Source organism: Eupeodes corollae, chromosome 3 (genome assembly GCF_945859685.1).
Source record: "Eupeodes corollae chromosome 3, idEupCoro1.1, whole genome shotgun sequence".
Lineage (NCBI taxonomy): Eukaryota > Metazoa > Arthropoda > Insecta > Diptera > Syrphidae > Eupeodes > Eupeodes corollae.
The window spans coordinates 124,011,457-124,033,773 of NC_079149.1; the positions used below are offsets into that span (position 1 = coordinate 124,011,457).

Genomic DNA, 22,317 nt, shown 5'->3' on the forward strand with positions numbered 1-22,317 from the left:
GAATCTAGTGTGAGTGAGTTTTGCACACTTTTCTAGAACGATGCTGAAGAAGTGGAATGAGAGTGCATCGCATTGTCAGATCTTCTCCGACCTTGATTTAGCTGCAAGTTTGTCAGGGATGCCAAAACTAAAGATACTGCTCTGTAAAATCCTTTTTTTTTTATAGATGCTGACATATGCGGCCTTGAAATCGATCACCACATGGTGCGTGTCAATTTGAAGTTCGTAAGTTTTTTCCAAGATCTTCCGTAATGTTAATATTTTGTCAATGGTGGACTTTCCTGGTCTGAAGTCTGGTCTGAAATATTCACTGTTTAAAAATCCTTATTACTTATAAGAGTTCACCTGTTCCTACATAAACGTTAAAAAACGATGAAACATTCATGCTACAAGGGTTTTAAACAGAATCGTTGTCTTAACATGGTTTTTGAAATATCTCAATATATTTCTTTAATTTGAGCATTCGGATTTCGGCTTTCTTATTAACCTTATGTTCAAAACCGTGCTTTATATTCAAAGTTTGTCAAACAGCAAATAGAATCAAATAAGGACTTAGAAGTCATACTATTACTAATGAAAGTCACACAAACTTGCTCATGTATTCAAAGAGGCTGTTAAAAATATTTATTGTATTTATAGATTTAAAAATGTACCAGCAACAAAAAGTTAGTTTTCAAAAATTTAAATGCCATTTGATTTCTCAAAAAAACATTAATTTTTCAGTTGTTTTAATTGAACATCGTAAGTGTTTTAATTTTGTATGTACAAAATTTTTTAATGTGAGTTTAAAAATATTATTAGTATGCAATTATTTAAAACTTATTAATTTAGGTTTAAAATCGGGTTTCGTAAAAAAATGTTGACTCTCTTTTGAGATAACGAATTTCACAAAAAAGTTTATATTTTTTTAAAATCAAAAATAAAAACAATGTAATTTTTGGTCATAAAATGCTATTCAGACAGTGTTTTAAAAAAAATTAGAGAAAATCAAAAAAAAATCCAATCATCTATTTCTACTTTTGACTAACAAATTTGTATGGCAAGTGATAGTGATATTTTAAGTCCTAATAAAGGTAAAAAACTTCAACTCGAATCGGCTTAAAATCTTAATTTTGAAATTTAAAGTCAATCAACAGAATGGTTTGGGCTGTAAGGCCGAGAAAAGACAGACAGGTGGACATGAATACAACGTTGAAGAAGTTTTTAATTCGAGCATTCGGATTACGAAATTGTCAAACAACAAATTATGTCAAATAAGGACTTGTAAGTCATATTATTAATAATGAAAGAGGCTGGGGTGCGACCCACACTGATAACTTCCCATCTTGTCTGTCGATTTGTCTTGCTTAAGAGGTTTGTAGGTTTTCGGGACCTGAAAACGTCGAGAAATGTCAAAATTTTCAATTTGACAAATCGGACCCATTACAATAACTCCCTATGGGAAGTCAAAAAGAAAGAGATACTAAAATATTTAAAACTGTATTTAGAATATAAAGGATTGAACTTTGTATAATCATCATGCATAATTTTGTATTTAGTAACTATACTGTATAACGCCTTGAAAACACAGTTTTTTTGGAAAAGTATTGTATGGTTTGTGTGCCGAAAAAAGTAATTTTGTTGAACACTAAACTTATCTATCAAACAAATTTGTTTAGGGAAAATTTGAAGCAACATTCTCAGGCCTAAAAATAAACTAACGCAAATCTAACATGCGGTTAATAAAAATTCCTTTTTTTATCAAATAAATTGTAATTTTTCGTATCCAGTCCATACCCTCATCCTATCTACTGTAAAACATTTGTTAACCTATTTAAAGAATCAAGGCATTCAAGTGAATTAAAAATTAAAATCAAAAATGACATGAAAATTTCATTGATAGAAATAAAAACTACTAAAAGATGCATTATGAATGTATACATAAAGATATAGCAAATAACATACGTGTGTACTTAAAAGATTTTCGAAATCACATCACTTAACAATATAAACCTAGATACCAACCTACGCTGTACTCGTACGCTGGCTGTAGGTACGCTACGCACCCGGTCCCCGTTCAATATTACAATACCTCATATCGGCGTCATCATATTTAAACGGTATATAGCTCAATATATTACAAAGCCTCCATCCAACACGCCAACAAAAAATAATACAAAAAAAGTACCTACATATCTGCTTTTGAATGGCACACATTTTGCATTGTACTCCGTATGCCGTATGCAATTTTTGTATTTTATTTTTTAACCGATAGATACTCGTACTGACAATAGCACGTTGCATCTGCACGTGATTTTATTTGTGTTTACATTTAAAATCTACAAGATACCATGCGCGTACTTCATCGGTTGCTGGATTGTCGAGTGCGAGACGAGGAAAGAGCTATTATAGAACGTTCTACTTGCGCCCATCATCATCATGCAACAAACAAAAGCAACATGCTGCCCACAGTTCAACTTCCAGTCAAAGCCAGCAGCAGCAACAATAGAAAACTTCCGTAGCAAAGTTGGTTCCTCCGTGTTCTATAGAGTCTCTAGAGTCTAGAGCTGAAAACATAATTTTATTAAATTCACTTACTCGCCGATTGTCGTGAGTTATACATCGTTTTTCGAAACTAGTTCTCGCTTATCATCGTTCTTTATTGTTCGCTGAGAAGTTAATAAATTTATTAAAAAAATACTTGATATAAAATTGTATCATTCTTATAAACAAATTTGAAATTCCCTTAAAATTGAAAAACAAAATCTGATACCGTTTTTGAAAAACAAAAACAAGAGTCTTTCAAAATTGTTATACTCTCGTTAGACAATAGATCACGTTATTGTGACTTAATCTGCTGTCGTTGTTTCTCACTTGGGATTATATAAGTTTTAATAATCTTGAACGTCCGTCACCTCGGTGTGGATTAATATACCTACCCTTCCTGTGGAAAAAAACAACTTTTAAACAAAGTTGCATTGCATTTTTGTAACTTGCATAAATAAATACAAACTAATAGTAAACCTACTTCAAGTACACGTGAGTTAGAGACACTACCTACTTGTTGAATCATTGTATGAGATACGCTAATATATCGAACTATTGGACTTGCTTGGATTTTAAAATACAATATACAAAATAGTCATGCAGCAGTTGTTGTGTTAATCAAGACAATATAATTATATACTAAAATATATTACAAGTGAAAAACCTGTGAAAGTACAAATTTGAAGTAAAAAGTTTCATTTCATTCAAAAAAAATTAAATAAAATATTTAAAAAAAATGAAGAAAGAACCATAAGAATATTTTAAAACAGACAAACAAACAAAAAAAAGTGATTGTGAACGAAGCCGACAGTGGAGAGTTTTTGGATTTTAGGTAAGTTTGATAGAAGAGAATGATTTCAGTTTTCAACATGCGGATTGCATGATCAGTGATCACCCATAGGTTGATCGAACCAACTTCAGCCAGTTCAATGCAAACGAATTTGGTACCACTTGTGTTTCAAGGCCAAAAACAATATGTTTTTTTTTTTCAAGTATTCATAATGCGTAAAAGTAACGGTATAATTAAGTATTTTGGAATACTACTTGAAATTTGATCGTTTTCAAAGTAGTTCTTAATATGCTCAAAAACTGATCGAGGCCCTTTAAACAGTATTTTAGAACAATACTTGCTGAAAGATCGGCGGCGACTTAGCTTTAAATCTATACAGTGGATCAATTATTCTCTTCTTGAAGATAAAATCTAATTATTGTTGATATTTTATATACTCTAATATTACGTCTGCTTTTTTAAGGAAATTAAATATTAATAAGTTAACCAAGTAAAAAATTAAAGTTGATAAGAAGAAACCACAAATGGTACAAATCTATTGATCGAGTAGAAATCTTATACAAATTTGTTTTCCGTAAAATTATTGAAAGGCAAAGTGACCCTCAAAAAACAAAGAAATTAATAATGGTGACGTTTTCTTCCAAACAAAAAACAACAATCTCTGAGCTCAAAGGAGATGTTATGAATCCAGCCATAAAAGTGTTTCTATGTGATACTTAAAAACCCCAGATATTTTTTAAACCTATAAAAACGCATTGATTTACATTTTAAGACATATTCCCTAAATTGGTTTTTTACCCAATTAATTTAACTTTATCCATCTATAAACCAAATCAAATTAATTGATATCAAAATTTAAAAATTTTGAATAAAACTTTACAGCATTTGGAGCCTGAAGGTAGCTTTATGATAAGAAATAAAAGAGAATTTATGTTTTAAGAAGATTTTATTAAGGATTATTCAATAACAAATTCGATGAGAAATATTTACCTTGAGTAAAGACTGAAGAAAACAGAAAATCCTTAAATGGCGCCCAACGCGAATCACTCAAAATTGTTTGATTTTTGTTTGCAAATCACTTCAAATTTGTTTAAGTCAAGATGTCAACATGTTATTTACATAAAATATTTACTTAATAGTTTGCTCGCACCTTCTTTTAGCATCTCGCAAAAATGCAAGTATTTTATTATATTTTGTCCGTTTGACTTTTTGGTATCCCGACCTTGGTCGGGTAGCTTCAGGCCAGCAGCGAAACTTTTAGACACGTCAAACTGCTTACATCACCTGAAAGTGGTGATAGCCGCCGGTAATTATTTATGCATCCCTATAAACACAACTAAGCTAAAGCTCCCTTTGGGATAGTATATGGAGGTTAGCTTTCCTTGTAACTGAATTTTATCTTCTTAATAAGCCGAAACTACGATTTGGATAAAGAATGTTCATACGTTGACGTCTTTTGTTTATTGTACCCGGACAAAAATCGGTTTCTTGAAAGTGGGAACGCTTTTGGCTGCAGGAAGCGAAAATCCTCTCTTCTAGATTCCTTCAATTAGAGAGAGAGAATATGCGGTGTTGTAGTATTATAGAAAAAAAACAGCCTATATCAATCGATGTTACGACAATACAAGTATTTCAAGACATTTTAGGATAACCAGATATGTGACTAGCATTGAAGTACAAGTAACCAGATTTCCTAAACACTAAATCATCATATTAACTATACAAAAGTTTACATCTTTGAACGGAAGCGTATTTGATGTCATGATAAAAATTGGTTAACCTCTAAATTTGTTATATTTGAACTTTAACCTTGAAGTGTGATGGAGAATGAGGCTTTCAATTGGGATTGAAATGATCATTCTCTTTTTTATAAAATATTAATAAAAATTTATAAAATTCTTATTTAAATTTCTTATAAATTAATTCTAATCTAAAAGAAACCTTCCATATTGCTGATCAACTGGATAAGTGTTCAAATTACGTGTTAAATTCTACTTCAAACCTCCCTCTCAAAAATCTTTATTTTTTTCACTCGCGTAGGCTTTCTTCATGGAAACAACTTATACTAAGAGCCATAATCTATATAAGCACGTTTCTTTTTTGCCTATTTGAAATGTCCTTTATACACTTTTTTATGTCCATAACAGAAGAAAACGTGCAATTTCACAATCTCTTCCCAATAAAAAAGTAACCACAAACAAATAAATTACGTTTCAAGCGTATAAAACGTATGTATGTTGGGTTTTCTATTCGTTATTTGCTTTTAAACTCATCCTTAGCTGAAATTCTATATTCTATGTATCCACGTGACCTAATGTTGCATTATCGATATGGACTACTGACTATACCGACTGCCGGTCTACACCACCATTTATCCATGAGACAATCCATAACCATCATCATAGCAAAAATATCAACAGGATGAATCATGGATACCAGGCTCGCTACCATCATGTATTATTTTTCTTTAAAATCGGGAAAAACCCACAGTTTGACATATACCTTAAAAATATATGCATAGGAAGATGCTCCCTGGTCCTTTTGCATGCGAGGAAGATTATAGATAGGGTGGTAGAATATATCCTTTTGTTTTTGACAAAGAACTATGACGTAATTAAACATTTACTGTGAAAAAAAACTATGAAAATATGAAAAGATAAAGTATCTATACATATATACATACGTATCTATAAAGCCACCTTGATATAATAGTTTATGTAAGCCTTAGCCTTTATAGTCTCAGGTAATATATTGTGTGTCTTGTACCATACCTATCTCATTCAATTTATTCATATTGCTTTCATAGATATTTTATTGAAAATTCTCAATGAAACGTGACAAAAATCATCTCACATCGAGCTAGCTCAATATAATATACGTTCAATTGAAAATACGAAAAGAAAAACAACCCCATATCGAGGCAGGGTTCACCTGTTTGATACTGATGTCTTATAAACTACACTGTACTCAATACACCAGGTTCTTGACATACATTTTGATTTATACAAATTTTACTCTTTTAAGTATTTAACACTTTGCCAGGATATGTACGTTGAAAACATGTGATTTTCTTAGAAAGTAGAAAATTCAAAATGAAAATATTATAATATTATGACGATGGAAGGACGAAAGGAAAAAGATTATTCAGTGGATAGTGGCGTAAAATGTAATTGGAATTATTTTTAGATTAAAGATGAATGGGTATAAAAATTTGCCATCATGATGACGCACATGGAGGTCAAATATTTGGGTTTCTCCCTCAGGAGTTTTTATGGGAAAAGAGGGAAAGAAGGAATTGTTTAGAATTGTATAAGGACCTTTTTTAAGGAGCTTAGTTTGTGACTCAGTGAATATTGTTTGTGAGTTATGAAAGATATGAATATCCTATTAAAGAAACTGTAGTTGATCGGAAAAACTTCTGAAAGTTACCTAAAAGTTTTTTAGACTATGGCATCTTGCAAGTTGAATAACATCTTAAAAATATGTCAAAGTGTTAGTTTATACTAAACAAGTCGCCTTCTTTGATTAACACAGGAGTATTTATTCAACAAATTGCTCTAAAATCGTTTTACCAACTACTAAACTGTCAGTTCAACAATGAAAATGGCTGCCATCTCATACAAAATGGAGTTTCTAAAGGAAATATCGATAACACGTACTGCTAAATCAGACGGTAATGCAGTTTGAATGCACCATTAGCTTAAACAAAGGAACATGAAGAAAACAATAAAATCGTTGCCTACACATTTGTACATTTTGGGGAAAAAGTGTACTGTTATCATGAGCTTTAAAAATGTCCTTAATTGAACTTACCACATCTTGCAAGTTAAGTAAAATCTAGACATATCTAATGTTAAAAGTTTACTTCAGACGAGTGTTTTTGCATGAAACGTGATTTGAATAACTAGTCTTTTTGAAAGTGGGTTATTAATCATTTTTATTCATTGCTAAACGAAAACAGCTGCCAAACCAAAAAGAATAAAGAAGTTTCCACACAAACAATCTATATCATAATACACATACGTGAATTTAACCACTCATCCGTTTTTATCTGTCCTTAAGTTAAGCATCAATGCAACATTAAAACAGTACTAAATTGGTCGCGTTACATTATTTTCCAAAATGCCAATTCTATAATAAAAATGGCAGCCATCACAATAAATCGAGTTTCTATCCCAAATATTTAAAAAATGTACTGTCAAACCCGTCGGTTATACAGTTTTTAAGAAAATTTAAGAAAAAAAAAAAATTGAATAGCATAAAGATAAAACTATGTAAAAGTGGAAAATAGTAAAATATATGAATTGCAACTTAAGTTTCCTAAAAGTTATTCACGTCTTTTTGATCCGAAATATTGCCCGCATATTTAAAGAAGATGATAAACTTCAACTACATATTCTTCTAAAATATCAATACAAATATCTCAATCAAAGCTTTCAAAATCGGTAAATCATGTGTCCATCTATGGTCAAAAGGACAAAACTAATGACATTAGCAACCGATTTGTAAATTTATAGCAAAAATGGACATCGCAAATGAAAAATATCGATAACATATGTGCCGACATGCCGACGGAAATACAGTTTTGTTTGATATTAATTTAAGAAAGGAAGAATCAAAACTAAATTCAAACTTATGGCTAAGAACTTATAGCTTCAGAAATGCCATTTATTTTAATTTGTTAAACTAAGAAAAAGTTTATTAATTTAGATAAAATTTTAAACCAAAATTAAAATATGTTTTTTTTTTCATTTCTTTCTAATAGCATATTTCTCTTGTATTTGGGACATTAATAATATCGATAACAAATGAGTACAATAGAAGAAGAAGAAAACAACTATCGTCAACACACAAAAACTTAAATTACAAAACCTTACTAAAAAACCTAACAAGCAGCTTTTTATGGATTGGCTGTTAGCCTCACCAAAAATCCAGAGTGCCTTTGCATCTTTGGGTTGTATTGATGGTGATTCCTATGTCGTCAGCCCCAATGCTCTTTGTAAGTTTTATACTACAGCTTTCCATTATATTTCTAAAATTTAAATTATCACATATTTGTTTTTATTTATATGTAGCTATTTTGGAAGAAATCAATTGCAAGCTTACGTATGAAGACCAAACACTCCGAACCTATCGTCGTGCTATTGGATTTGGCCAAAACATCCGTACCGATTTGATACCACTTCTCGAGAATGCCAAAGACGATGATGTTCTCGGTTCTGTTATACGAATTTTGGTTAACTTAACAGTCCCGGTCGAATGTCTATTCTCTGTGGAAGTTATGTATCGTACTGAAGTTGGTCGCACAACAGTTTTCGAATTGAATAATCTTCTATACAAGAGCAAAGAAGCATTCACCGATCCGAAAAGTACAAAATCGGTCCTGGAATTTATGCAACACATCTTGGAGAGTGACCCAAAGTTATCTCAACAGAAATGCGAACAAATAAACAATTGTTTGGTTTTGTTGCGGAACATCCTACATATTCCAGATTCAAATCCAAATTTGATTGTGCCACAGCGTCAGGAAGTATCCAATTCAAAGACATCCATGCAAAACACGATACTATGGAATCTGTTTGTTCAGAGCATAGACAAGTTGTTACTGTACTTGATGACCTGCCCAAAAAGGACATCTTGGGTCGTGACCATGGTGCAGTTGATTGCGTTGATGTACAAAGAACAACATGTCAGTACGATGCAGAAAATGTTGAATAGTTGGTTTGAAGCTTCATTGTCTGAGAGTTCGGAGGATAATGAGAGTAATACCACTCCACCACAGCAGAAGAGTGGTGACTCCAGTCCAATGCTCACTTCTGACTCGTCTGATAATGGTAATTTGATTTATTTGAACTTAAGTCTAAGTTTATCAAAGTATTTTTTATTTTTTCTATGGTAGGAGGCGGTTCTAAGAAAGAAAGTCCCGAAGATCGTCGCCAGGCACTGCGTGACGAAACTGATGCTACCCTCCAAGAAGTCAGCCGAAAAGGCCACGAGTACCAGAATGCCCTCATACGCGTCCCAACAAAACAAACCAAAAAACAAAAGCAACATCAGCAACAGTCATCGGGATCATCTTCGTCATCATCCTCATCACACCGACCAACTTCCAATGCTGCTCCAGCAAGCCCACAACAACCAGCTCAACAAACTCCTAGCACTCCCATGGACGTCACAGAACCCAATGATGATTCTGAACAAACATTCAAACTACCACCCCAAAAGTCTCCCGCTCCGGGTAGTGACAACTCAAAGACAAAAGTTCGCCATTCCAGTCAAGTTCAATTGACCAGAGGCAAATGTTCCCCCACAAAACGAGAGTGTGCTTCCTCACAGTCTGACCAATCGGACTATGGCTATAGTACGCAAATAGAGAACCAAGAATCCATCTCAATCTCCAGTAATGAAGAGTATGGTCCTCAGAGTAAGCCAGCCCATCAGAAGCCTCCGTGCAACTCGAAGCCAAGAACAAAGCACCGGGCTATTTTGACGCTGCTCGACAATAATGACCTACGGCGGAAGAAGCTTGTCAAGAGGAGCAAGAGTAGTTTGTAAGTTTTATTTTTGTATGACTTCATCAACTTCGGTTTTAATTGGATTTATTTTTTCCCAGAATTAACATGAAAGGTTTATTTCTTCACACACCTAGTTGCCAGGACATTTCCAATCTCCTCAAAGAGTTCACAGTTGACTTCTTGCTTAAGGGCTATGACTTTGTTGTGGGCGATCTCCATATGCACCTTATCACAGATGAGGTATTTATTTCGATTATTTTCAATTTCTAAAGAATGGATTCTAACATACATAGTTTCAGAAGATTTTTATGGACACATCGCACTTCTTCTGGCTGCTAACGTATTTCCTCAAATTTGCCGCACAACTTGAACTTGACTTGGAGCATATGCATTCAGTTCTGACGTTTGATGTGATAAGCTACTTAGCTTATGAAGGCGTTATATTGTGTGAACAATTAGAGCTGAACAAACAACATGAGGGTAGCGATTTAAAGTCTTATCTAAGGAGAATGCATTTGCTAGTGACAGCGATAAGAGAATTTTTACAAGCTATTGAAACTTATAAGAGAGTTACGCATTTAAGTGAAGTAAGTGTTGTGAAATTTTATTTTTTTTTTGGGAAAAATAGTGAACCTTATGAAAAAATTATTTTATTTTCAGGCTGACCGTAATCATCTCCATCGGCTTCAAATTCAAATCAGCACATCAGAAGATATTCGAAACTTATTTGTACTTTTGTTGAGAAACTTCAATCCCAACCTTCACACGAAACAGTACCTTCAGGATCTCATCATAACCAATCATATGTTACTGCAAATATTGGATGGCATGACAAAATCCGATGCAAATGTCAATATTAAAATGATTGATCACATATCACAGTGAGTAAAAAACAAAAATCAACTTGAAGTCTTGATGATTGATCAATTTTAGAGCAAATTGAATTTGATTTCATATTTGCTTATAAATGGAAATTTCTAATGGTTCAAAAATCAATTTTTACCGGATTCCGACATTCAGAATTCCATTGGGCAAAAAAAATGATCCGTTTTTGACTTATGGATACAAAATTGATCTTCTTTTGCCAACGCCTAAGCTGTCAAATAATATGAAAGTGTTCAGCTTAATACAAATGTCAAAACTGTGACAAAGTAGTCACTAATTTTGTTGATTGTTTCGATTAGTTAATTAAGATTTGTTAAAAATCTAGACTGACAATTACTGTCAATATTATCTAGATTTTCCAAAAGTCACTAAAACTGATGACAGATCAACAAAAATCAATCTTAATTTCAAATTGATAAAATTTGTTGGTTCTCTGAAAGATCCGTACACAAAAAATTGATTTTTGTCGCTTCGTGTAAATATCAAAAAGTTTTCTGATTTAATAATGTTTATTGATAAAAATAAATTACTTTTATTTATAGATTTGGAATACCAGAAATTATGTGTAACTATGGACTATTACTTGAGGGTTTCAATGAAAATGGAGTTTTTGTTAACGATTGCATTTTAACAATGATGCATCATGTTGTTGGTGATTTGAGCCAAATCAATCTTATGTTCCAGCCAGCGATTTTAAAAGCATTTTCCAAAATTTGGGAAAAAGAATTTGAACTTTGTGAGGTAAGTGACATTTCAAAAAAAAAAAAACATAAAAATACGTATTAAGCGCTCGAAAATTTGTTCTTAAATAATTTCTGTACGCAATTTACTTAATCGTCATTTTTAAACATTTCTTTTTTTTCACAGGATTGGAGTGATTTAGTTGAATACGTTATCAATAAATTCATCCATAATCCCCAACGAAGTCCTTTCGATCATCGCGACTCTTCCCTGACAGCACTAACCAAGGAGCACAATCTCGAAAACACTGACTGGTATGTCTTAATTATATACTTTTTAAGGCAATATTTGTCTGCTTTAAAAAAAATAAACTAACTTATTATACTTTTTGAGTTCTCACCCGGCTGTGCTTATAATGGTATTAGCTTCTCTGTTAGAAAACTTACTTACCTAAACCAATTCGATTTGTTTATAATTTAATAATTTTGTTAATATTTTTTTATTTTTTTTTTTATTTAATGTTAACTTTTTTTCGCTCCCTGGAATTTAATTCTTAAAATATGGAAGGAGATGTTTGAAAAGTGACGCACTTTTGAGAATATTCTTTATCTATATAATAATTAACGTTCAAGCGTCTGCTTCCATTATTTGATATTTAATTTCAGGGTCAATGACGTGTTGTCATTTGGAGATTGGGTACAAGTTCCGGTGTCAGTCGATAAAGGTGTCAAACGCTTGGAGTTTAATAAACTGCTTGAGAGGTTCTGTTGTTCCAGAATTTATTTGGTTTTCTAACTTTGTTTGTTTTTCTTTTAGTTTTGTATTAATTTTTGTTTTTTTGAGTGTGTACAAAAATTTTGTATTTGGATAGAAAAAGAATTGTTATAAGCCAGTTCTTAATTTTAAAATAACTTTAATTTATTGTTTTTGAAATAAATTTAATATTTAAGTGTTTCTTTTTATTTATTTGCTACAACCACAAAAAAGACATATGTTTAATTTTTAGTTTGCATTCTTGTTTCTTTCTATTTTTTTCTCTCAAAAAGCTTCTGGACGCAAGAAGAAATGAACACCCTTTATTGGTATTATGTCCAAGGAAAGAAAACTAAAGATGTTGTTGGAAGTATTGTCCAACTATTCCGTGATAATGGTAAAAAACATAAATCCAGAATCTCTGTTATTCAGCAGCTATTGCAACAGGTTTGACAATAAAAATTCAAAATTCAGCACAATTCAGCAACTTATGGAGTTTTAAATTTTTCTTCCAGGATATCATTGCATTGCTAGAATATGATGATTTAATGAAGTTTGAGGATGCTGAATATCAAAAATCTCTTCAACTAACTTCAAATTCCACATCAGGAGAATCAGGAATTGATACAAGAGAACCATCATCTGATAAACCAGTTGACGATTTCCAGGTTAGTGTCACATTCTAGCTTAACTTTCAACTGAAAAATTGAGAAAAGGTTTAATAATTCGTTAATACTAACCACATAACTTTCTTATAGGTTCTTCGTGATTTAATTATTAAGGAAAACAAATCCAATCTTCTCACATGGCTACAGAATGTACTTCTAGAATGTTGTTATGTCAAATTGACACTTAAAAAATTCAAAAGTCGAAAAGACTATGACGATTTGCCGCACATAATGGAACCTATTGCCTATCATTGTATTTGTAAGTTTAAAAGTCTTAATTTCTAACTCAAGACAATTTTTAAAAAAATTTCAATTTAATGTTTAGTTAAAAATGAATCAATCCCAATTGTCCAATGGAATTCAGAACAAGCAAGCACAATGCTCTATCAACCATTTGTCTTACTCCTACATAAACTTGGTTTTCAATTACCTGCTGATGCTGGAAGTTTATTTGCAAGAATACCAAGTTTCTGGACTGTTGAAACAATGTTTTCATTAGCCAAAAAACTTGGTCCTATGGATGATTGTGAGTTATTAGTGATAGAACACCTTTTAAATAAGTTCCTTGACTTTTTGAGCTTTTCTTTCTTTTTTTCCTTGAAATTCTGATAAAACAAAACGAATTTATAGTGGTTATAAAATTCGATGTGGATTTAATCAAAGAATCAGACATAAGATGTGAACATCTAAAGAGATCCTCATTAACTGTTATACATGAAGACCCAAGAGAATTTATGGTTAAAAATAGTAGCACTCCAATGTCAGATGATGAATGTGGTAGTGGTGGCAAACAAACAAGTCTTAGAGATATGACAGCATTTTCAAGACCAAATCAAGCTAATTCTATAATAAGGTAAGTTTGTATAGTAAAAGAGGTTAAATTTTAAGACAGAAGGTTAATTTTTGAATTGTGATTTTCCTCTATAGATTTACGCCAGATCTTACTCCTTCAAATTCCGTTCCTAATTGGTTGCAACTGGTTATGAGAAGCAAATGTGTACCAAGTGATAGGTAAGAGAATTCAATGAAAAAAGTATTGAAAAGAATATTTTAAAACCATTTACACTCAATTTGAACAAAATCCTAACCTAATATCTCCGAACCGAAAACAGACAACGTTTAGGGAAATATTAAAAGAAACGTATTTTAGTAGCAGTTAAGGTAATCAATTTTTAGTTTCTGTGTTATTTGCTGATGAAGCTATTAAAATTCAATTCATCAATAATAAAAACCTCTGGTTAATTTACATGGTAAAGAGATATTGCTAATAGTACCCGTGGCATGGGTGCTGCCTCTTGCGAGTTATTGACAAAATCCACCAAGAGTAATTTTTAACATGAAGTGTACTTTTTCAAATTAGCGGTTCGGCTTCAGCTTAAAACTGAAGGTCTCCCCCATTCCTAAAAGCAGTATCTACTAGCAATCAGGAATTTAGACCCTAGTTCTCAACGGACTGTTGCGCCACCTTATTTATTTATTTAATGAAGAGATATTGGAATTTGTCGATACATAAAGTATCTTCCAGACCTTCGACGCGTTCGACGTTTCCTATGAAATATTTGAGTCCAATATATTGAAAAATTGTAAATCCAGAAAGGAATTTTAAACTGATAGCCTACGAGAAATTTTATTTCCTTTCTGAGCATATTTCAAAAGAGGTCTCGCATTCCTGATTTGCAGCAATTTTAAATAGGGTCAACATTTTTGATGTCTTGAGATATAAGAGCTACATTTCAAATTTCATCAGATAAATAGACAGCATAAGACTGATTGGAATAAAAGATCACTTAAAGAATTGTTTTGCTTTTTAGTCTCTTAAAGAGAGAAAATATTCTAATGGTTTCAACATCAATAAAACCAGAATTAAAGAAGATTAAAATAAATTTCCAAACAAATTTTCTTATATCTCTGAACTCTAAAAAGTTTTGTATGAGGTACAATGTATTTAGGTGAAAGATTCTACATTAAAAATTCCAAGTTCTTAGCCTAAGCTGCATATTGATATTATTAGAAGTGAGTTTGAAGGTAATTTTCGGGCTAGTTGACGTAGCTATGGCTTTGGAGATATTGCAAACTAGTGACACATGCCTATTTATCTTTAGGGCCTGGGGCGTTTCGAAATTGCCAAAACTTTTTTTTTTAAACATTAGTAAAGTAACGACATATTTCAACAGCAACTTATGTACTTTTACAATTTTTAAGCCATTGTAACAGGGATATTGTAATTTATCACCATTAGGAGGTATTTCAGTTTATTACTAGATTACAGTTTTTTTTGAGAGAAGGTAGCATGTTTTGAGCTTAATAAGATTAACAATACCTTAAATTACAAAATCTAAAAATAAAACAATTATTTTTGTAGGATCAGAGATATTAGAAATATTGTCTGCACATTTTACTTTACAAAACATAAACCTGCTATATCGATATGTCGCTTGTGGATAGCCTTATTTTACCATAATGGTGCCAAACAACCAATTAAATTTTGATTTAGATCATTTGTTTGCCTATTCAAAAACTTAATTCTCTTAATGGTGCCTGACCATTACTACAATAAAAAATCAAATCAATAAAATTCAAATGACATGCAGTTTGCATAAATTCACCAATAAATTAATTATTTATTGACAAAAAAACTTAAACTGTTGTATTTTGTACACGCAAGCTTATGTCTTATGTTTAAAAACTCCATCATAAAGAATAAAGTTGATTGGTAATAGACAAAAATGTGACCATGCCTTGTCATATGACAATAGAATCGTGGTGTTGTTGTGGTTCATAATACCGAACAGTGAACACCCAGGTCAGTAGTAGTATATCGTGACAAAGACCAGTCCAACCACAACTTCAAAGATATCCCTGGAATTCTCATTAAATAAATCACAAATAACTCAAGCTCTCAGTTTTAGACCTGTTCATGAGAAAAACCCATAAGAGTGAAGATGTAGTGACTTCGGAGCTTTGGTTTTCTTTGATTTATTGCTATAAATAATAAAATTGAAAGAAAACCAATTGCAACGCAAAATAACACTTTAAACACTCGCATTTATCGCCCCCTCCTCAAAATCGTGCAATTTTATAAAGAGTTAGAAAAAACACAAAAACAAAACATTGCCTTTGTGGAACTTCTGAGAATTCATATACCTTGCATTTGAGGTTAATTAAAATTGTTTTATTATGATTAATGGAATTACAATTCTCTTCGATCTGATAAAAGTCATTGACTGTGAACGTCGTTTTGTTGTCGTCAAAATTGGCCAAGCCTAAACCAGGGGGCACAAGTTAAATTGTTGGTAACTGACAATAATGTTACTTATTGCAATCTTCCTCTTGGAACACCTACCATAAGGAGGGCTCCGACTTGGTGGTGATTCATGAAAGTTTTGTGTTCATGCAACAAACAAATATTTGTAATTTAGTTTTCAATGCCTCCTTTAGAAATAATTGACAATTTTGTAATGATTAATATGCGAATGAAGTAAAATTGTACTCTGTGGCGTATGAGCAATATTTGTATAAATAATTCTTGCTAGTTTTGTACTTAAAGTGGACCCCGCGATAAAAAAAAATTACTGTACATATTTGGAAAGTTTGTTTGAATAATATTTAGTGCACCTCCAAATTTTGAAAAATTCTAAGCAAATTTTTAAAAATTAACATTCTGATTTAAGTTTAGTCTGCAACATAATACAAACAAAAATAGATATCACTTTCAATTCACTCAAACATTCATTTGAACTTATCATTATATTTTGTGTATAAATTATGATCTTAACACCAAGATTACATTCTTTTTTGTTTCTACAGATCTAATGTTGGATTTACATTACCAAACAAAGTGTTTGTTTCTAGTTTAACAAACACACCCCCTATGGCACCACCAGCTTTCCCTTATAATAAACTTGCCAATTTAGATAATGAACCTAATTTATGCCAAGAGCAAGAATCACCAACTCAACAACAAACGCAACAACAGCAGCAACAACAAACTCAAGAACAAGAGCAACTTATAATAACAGCTACACCACAAAAACAACAACTTACATCAATGAACTCATTCAGTGATGATGATTCGGCCATGATTGATGAATACGCTATAAAATCAATTCAAAGAAATGACAGCATATCAAGTGGTTTCCATACGCAACGCAGTGGAAGCGGAACCTTAGACATGGATAGTGAATATTTTGCTATGATCTCGTCTGCATTTATGAATGAACAAGAAAAGTAAGTACAAATTAATTTTATAAAATCAAACTGTCAAAATTTATATCTAAATGACAGGCCTTAAGTGTCATGTCTAACGTTTAAAGTGTGAGGTGATTTTTATTTGTTTAAAAGTGGGTGAGAGGGGTTAGACAAAAATGTATTTGTAATTTTTAATAGATTTAAGTGCAATTTTATTTTGTCTTCCTATTGTTCCCAGCAGACAAACTGTAATTATTACATGCGTCAAGCAACTGACATGTGCTCAATTAAATTAAATTGTTATTTTTTTTTATTATGAAGCACTTTTTAATTCTAAAGCAAGAAAATGGTCTTATTTGTAAATTGAATGGAAAAACTGATTTTGGTTTTTTTTTTTTTAATTCATAACAGATTAGCTTTAAACGCAATAGGATTTATTTGCTAGAGAAAAAAATCAATTTGACATTTGCTGTCATTTAAATGAAGCACTATTTTTTAAAGGTACACAATAAACCAAATGATGTTAATCAATTCACAACAATGTTATGAAACATGTGTAGTTTTTTAGAAATACTTGTTGGAGTTTATTTAACTTTTGTTTTTGATCTTTACTGTATGGTGGCGCTGTATAGTGTGTTTTTGCTTCAATTTTGATAGTTCTAAAAATGGCAGCCATAGCTACTCTAATATGTTCTTCCAGCAAGAAAATGAAGTTTTAATGTCACCTTGAAAATTATTGTTCATAAACTTAAACCGTCAAATTGATTTTCTTCTGAATATTTATAAAAAAAAAAACAATAAAATAATCAATGGAAAGGTCAAAGATGATTTATATGTTAGTTAAGATACTATTTAGCAAACAAAAAGTTTAAGAAGCCCCTCATTAAAAAAAATATAGATGCAAAAACTTAAACCCCTAAATCAGTACAAATTATTGCCTCATAACTCAATTTTCTATACCTATTTTGATCTTGAGGTCTGAAGTGCCAATCACCATTCCATTTATGACTTCCACTAAACCACCCAAAACAAGACAACACCAACAGTTACACAAGGCACAAAAAGCCGCGCTGTCTGGAACCTTTATTTATTTGCTGCACAGCATTAATTTCAATTACCCGCATAAGTTCAATTAGCACAAAAAGCCAACAAGTTTGTTAGTTATAGAGTAGTTGATTGTGAATTGTGATGGAATTCATTAAGCCATGAATGATTGGCTTTCAAAGAACTGAATTGGTCCAGGTCACCGCATGTTTATAAACAAAACTTAAAAAAAAGATCTCTATAAAGGTATAAGACTGCTGTGATCTGTGGATCTGTAACGAACCATGGTCTCTGTCTTGAGTTTAATTTCAATGCAATACAAATAAAAATATTTTACATTGATCTTGTGCACATTTGCAAACGAATAACGACCCAAGCGATGACTAGACGATGAAGAGATAAATTGAAATTTTTAATGATAGGTATTTAACAGGGAGCATCAAAACTAATGACAGCACTGTATTTGATTAAGCGGTGGTCACACTTTGAAAATTTAAATTTTATGCTAATTTACGATGGTGAAGAAAACAAAATTATTTTAGCATTGATGTTTTATGTATCAATAACTTCAATAAGCAAGACAAATTATTTTGTCAAATTAATTACTTTTGACAGGCAAGAAATCATACTTTATTTGTTTTTCACTTATCAGATCTGATTCCATTCGAAAATGCTCCTCATCTAATCGATTCTGGCGATCATTTTATAATAAAATGGAAATTATTTCTTCGTTTCATTATGACTTTATAAACTTAGAGTAAGAGAGTTTACTTTGCAAGACTCAAAATTGATCTGACATTTGCCACTTCTTACCAAATTTATAGTAATTTTTGGTTTAGCAGTTGACGGATAAATTTATATCGACGGAAAAGAAAAAATATTTTGTTGATTTTTATTTTTTACTTATGGGATCTGTTTTCATACAAAAATGGTGTATATTTATAGTTACTCGGAGCTTAATTTTGTCGATTTTTTAAAAATTGTTTTGACATTTTCTCGTTTTATTTGTGTTCCAATTTTTTTAAAAAAGAATTAATTTGTTTCTTAATCACTTAATAAACTGCAAAAAAGAGCTGTCAAAATTCTACTGAAATTTAACTCCATTTCCAAAAAATAAAGTAATTTTTTATTCCCATGACTTTTGTGACACATTAAGATAATTAAAAAATAAATAGACCTATCCTTCACAATAATAAACGTCAAATGTGACTTTATTAGAAATGTCATTCTATTATACTCTTGATCGAATTTTCAGATCGATATAATTATATCAATTTCATTATATTCAAAACCATACATATATATTGTCATCTAGTCCGAAGTCAAATTCATAGAAAAATTCTAATTGACAGACATTGGGACGGAAAATTGTAGTAGATGGCAAAAATTCAGTATGATGGAGTAGATTTCTTTAGTGAGTTCAAATTTTGTCCAGATGCTTAAACAATTTGCTACTGGATTTTATGTTTTAAGGCATATCAAAAACCAAGCCCCTACACAGTATTTTTCAAAATATTTCTAAGGTATTCCAACTTTTTTGTTAATTTTTTGACAAAAAATAAAATAACGTACTTTAAAATGTATGCAAAGATTGCTTAAAAAATTATGCCCTTAATTATTAAAGTACCTTAAAAATATTTTGAAACTCTAACAAAGCTGGAAACAATTTTACGATTAGTGTAAGGTTTTTAAGAGAATATTTATTGTTTGCGTCCAAAATATGCGAACAGTAAGAAAACTGAAATAAATATTTCCTAAAAAAACTACTTGGAAGAAGAACCTAAAAGATATAAAGTTCTTGAAATATCAAGATAGTTCACTAAAACGTAACGTTAGATTATTTTTATACACTAACTAGCTTCATTAATGTTTCAGTTCTGCTTATAATTATAATATTTAAATGTCAGTTGTTTTGAAAATGGTCTTTCTTCTTGAAGTAAGCTCTTTTTAGTTAACTATATGACACAAAATAAATATTTGAACCTATCGTTTTTAAAATGAATTAAAAAAAACTTACAGTTCACAAAATAATATTCTAGAATAAGTGAATCATTGGATCATTGGAAATATAAAATTAAAACTTAAGTGTTTAATTTAAAGTCCAAAAATAATAAACAAAAGCCAAATAATGCCATACGAACACCACACAGCCCCCATTTTCTTTGTCCAATTAAATCTCATCAATAAAGCACCGATTCAATTAAAGATAATTCATATTTAATTTGATTTTATTAATACAAAATAAATACGTTTTCTAAAATTCTAATTATTTTCATTCTTTATTTTCAGTGATGACATCGATTCAGTAACCTCAGATCTAACTCACATGAATGTCAGCGACGATGACGATAAAGATTTTCATCTAAAAGTTTTGGAAATAACTCCTTAAATTGGTTTTCTTATACAACAAAACCGTAGATAAACCTTGTAGTTTCCGTCCGAGTTTTGTTTGAAAATGAAAAATTGAAAATAAATCAAAAGAAACAGTACCTAACCTATAAACCTACCTAAAAACTAACATACCTTGCCTTTTTTCCATACCTAAACCGTATATAAAATAAAATAACCACACAAATATTTAAAAAAAAATGTATGAAGAAGATGAAAATCAAAAGAAGGAAACAAACACACAAATAAATAAATATTGCTATATTTTTACAAGAACATAATTTTTAAAAAAATGCAACACTCTAAAAACAACATTCAAACATAATTTGTATTGAATTAATTAAAAATAAATATATTTAATCAGATCACAAACAAAATATTCAATGAATAAATACAACATTTATTTTACAATATTTACATACACAATATTCTATAATATTAATATTTCAAAACCACAAGGACTTAAAGGACCTTTTATAGTTTTTACTCCCACAATTTCTTCAATTTCATATTTTTGTATATGTGTATTTATGGGTGTTAATGTGCTTTTACAACACGTAACTATTTTTTTTTTGTCTTGTTGACATAAAATAAATTTGTACACAAAAAAGAAAAACCGAAATATTTTTAAAAAATTATAATTTTAAATGTTATGTTAACACAGGTACTTGGAAATAGTTCAAAATATAAGATAAAGAAAGAAATATTTTTTCCCCTGAATTTTGACAGAGTTACAAATGCTTTGCTGTAAAAATTAAAAAAAAAAGAATAGTAAAATATTTACAATAAATAATTAAGATAAATTTAAACAAAAAACAAATACAAATTAAATTAATTACGAATAATGAAACAAAAATGTTTATTTATTTTGACTTGAAAACAAGAAATGAATTATGAGAAGACAAAAATTGTTTGCTTCATTTTTGTGCAGTTGATGAATTTGAAGTAAAAATAAAATTAAACAAAAAGAAAAATATTTTTTATATAATTGACGTGAATTTTTTTTATAACTGAAATAAAAAAATAATCTGTAAGAAAATTCTTTATTTACGATAAGATTTAAGTTTTTCAACAAAAGTAAATAAAACGTTATGTGACTCTTGTACCAGATATTGATCATTGAAGCCTTTCGATTTCCAATGCAAAAGTTGTAACCAGATGTTAAGTTAATAATTTTAACAATTTCATTGGTTAAACAAAGAATTGAACAGAAAAAAAACAATAGAAACATTGTCCCGGTTCATTCATCCGGAAAAACGACATAAAAGTTTGTTTTTATTTTAAAATAAATCAAGTTCTAGACTTCAACCTTTTGCTGTGCTCTGTTTTCCATTGTGACAGAAGTTAAATAGTCACCACAATAAATCAGTGATACACAAAAATTGTGAGACATAAGAACATGATTCAAAACTCATTCTAAACTATAATTACATAATGCGAATGTTAAGCTTTTTTTTGACAGGAGGAAATCTTCGAAAGACACTTGGCAGTATTCGACACCAAGTAGTGTGGGACTTTTAACCACTAAAACCACCTCTTCATCAGGACCAATCTTGAAGGATCGACTTCCGATTTTTCTTTCTTAATTTTGTACAATCACTTTGGGGGAAGTTTAAACTTTTAATACTTTCACATGTTTTTTTAGACCATAAGCTCATGAGGCTTGGTTCTTCTTAATCTCCGAACATGGTTTCTTATATTCAAGACGGACTCCATTTCAGAATTAGTATGACTTTGCAGTCTCTGGTTGTGCGATACAGCGAATTTTTTAACAACTTCTGTAACCATTTCTATTTGTAAGCCACGATGCAGATCGGTATTTCTTATGTACCAAGGTGCATTAACTATTCCACGAAGGACTTTGTTTTGGAATTTTTAG

General features: G+C 30.8%; 1 protein-coding gene across 7 annotated transcripts; it reads left to right on the top strand.

The window, feature by feature from the left end:
* Positions 1–2,473: 2,473 nt before the first annotated feature.
* LOC129948812 (protein timeless) lies at positions 2,474–21,548 on the top strand. 7 transcript variants are annotated; one of them, XM_056059865.1, is made up of 18 exons: positions 2,482–3,358; positions 8,082–8,315; positions 8,392–9,150; positions 9,192–9,867; positions 9,930–10,071; positions 10,131–10,418; positions 10,492–10,712; positions 11,259–11,457; positions 11,584–11,711; positions 12,063–12,158; positions 12,444–12,597; positions 12,666–12,818; positions 12,909–13,077; positions 13,144–13,344; positions 13,449–13,671; positions 13,746–13,829; positions 16,626–17,045; positions 20,340–21,548. In XM_056059865.1, the coding sequence occupies exons 2-18, from the start codon at positions 8,219–8,221 to the stop codon at positions 20,437–20,439; spliced, it is 4,110 nt and encodes a 1,369-aa protein (XP_055915840.1). In that variant the 5' UTR covers positions 2,482–3,358; positions 8,082–8,218; the 3' UTR covers positions 20,440–21,548. The 7 variants fall into 7 exon arrangements, with proteins under 7 accessions (XP_055915845.1, XP_055915840.1, XP_055915841.1 ...); XM_056059866.1 differs by having other exon boundaries at positions 10,134–10,418; XM_056059867.1 differs by having other exon boundaries at positions 2,483–3,358; positions 9,216–9,867.
* Positions 21,549–22,317: the final 769 nt, after the last annotated feature.